Below are 941 nucleotides of genomic sequence, written 5' to 3'. Positions count from 1 at the left end.
GCCGCCGCTTGTCTTATTTGCAAGGAATATTTTGGAAACAAATTGGTCTCTACTCGGAAGACATTTCGTTACGGCGCCTAAGTTAACTAGTTTTTGAATCGCTGTTGACATTTCCTGATGCTCTAACTTCGAAAAAGTATTGTGAGGTATTTTTCTTTGATTTACTTTCTTGCAAAAAGGTATGGACAGGCCGTTTTGTATCCAATCTAAAATGACTGGATTGGAGGTTATTTTAGACCAGCAAATAAAAAAGTATTTAATTCTGCCTGCATGTACCTGAGTTACTGCGGTGCCGGGGCACGAGGCCTGATCGCTGCTGCAGGTTTCGACGCTGACTGCTGTTGCGTCGAGCTCGGGTATACGCGGCGGTTCTGTGATATTGCTTTCTTCCCGCCTCGGTTGCCGCGAATCGACGAATACCGGGGCGGGCCGGACCAGTTTCCCGAGTTTGAAGAGCGGTTGCTTGTGGTTTGAGGTCCGGAAGATCTCGAAATAGATTTTTTAATTTGCAGACCCTGACGTTCTATTGATTTGGCAGCCTTGATCTTATCAGAAAGATTGTTACCAAACAGAGTTTCGTCTCGTACTGAATCTTGAATGATGTGGATAAAATTCTTATCTAGGTTTGGTGTTATGAGTTTAATGCGACTATTCGTGTTTGTTGCATGTAAATCCGAAAGTATGCGGCAGGCATTACTTAAATGATTTATGGAAGCTTTCTTGTCTTCGCCGCTTAAAAGAATGTTTAACGCTCGGTTGGCGGCAGTTATGCCCGATCCTAATTGTTGCTGATGGGCAACTAGGATCTTGTCTCTGTTCCTAACAGAGTCCGCTACGGCTGCAGATATTTCGGCATTTAGCTTAGGTGCTTGTAATAACCTACAATTGTCGGGTATGAGGTAATCTTTTAATAAATTATCTTTCTTATCTCTAGGCAAGCC

General features: G+C 43.4%; 1 protein-coding gene across 1 annotated transcript; it reads right to left on the bottom strand.

Moving 5' to 3' along the window:
- Positions 1 to 103: 103 nt before the first annotated feature.
- On the bottom strand, positions 104 to 938 carry LOC106121478 (uncharacterized; the record flags this gene model as incomplete). Its single annotated transcript, XM_013317169.1, has 1 exon — positions 104 to 938. A coding segment is annotated over one exon (657 nt), but the record flags the coding sequence as incomplete, so codon positions are not given.
- Between the last annotated feature and the right edge of the window lie 3 nt (positions 939 to 941).

The sequence above is a fragment of the Papilio xuthus genome, unplaced genomic scaffold (assembly GCF_000836235.2).
Source record: "Papilio xuthus unplaced genomic scaffold, Pxut_1.1 DF829092.1, whole genome shotgun sequence".
Taxonomy (NCBI): Eukaryota; Metazoa; Arthropoda; class Insecta; order Lepidoptera; family Papilionidae; genus Papilio; species Papilio xuthus.
Note: the sequence above shows the minus strand (reverse complement) of the source record. Positions and strands in the feature narration are given on the sequence as shown.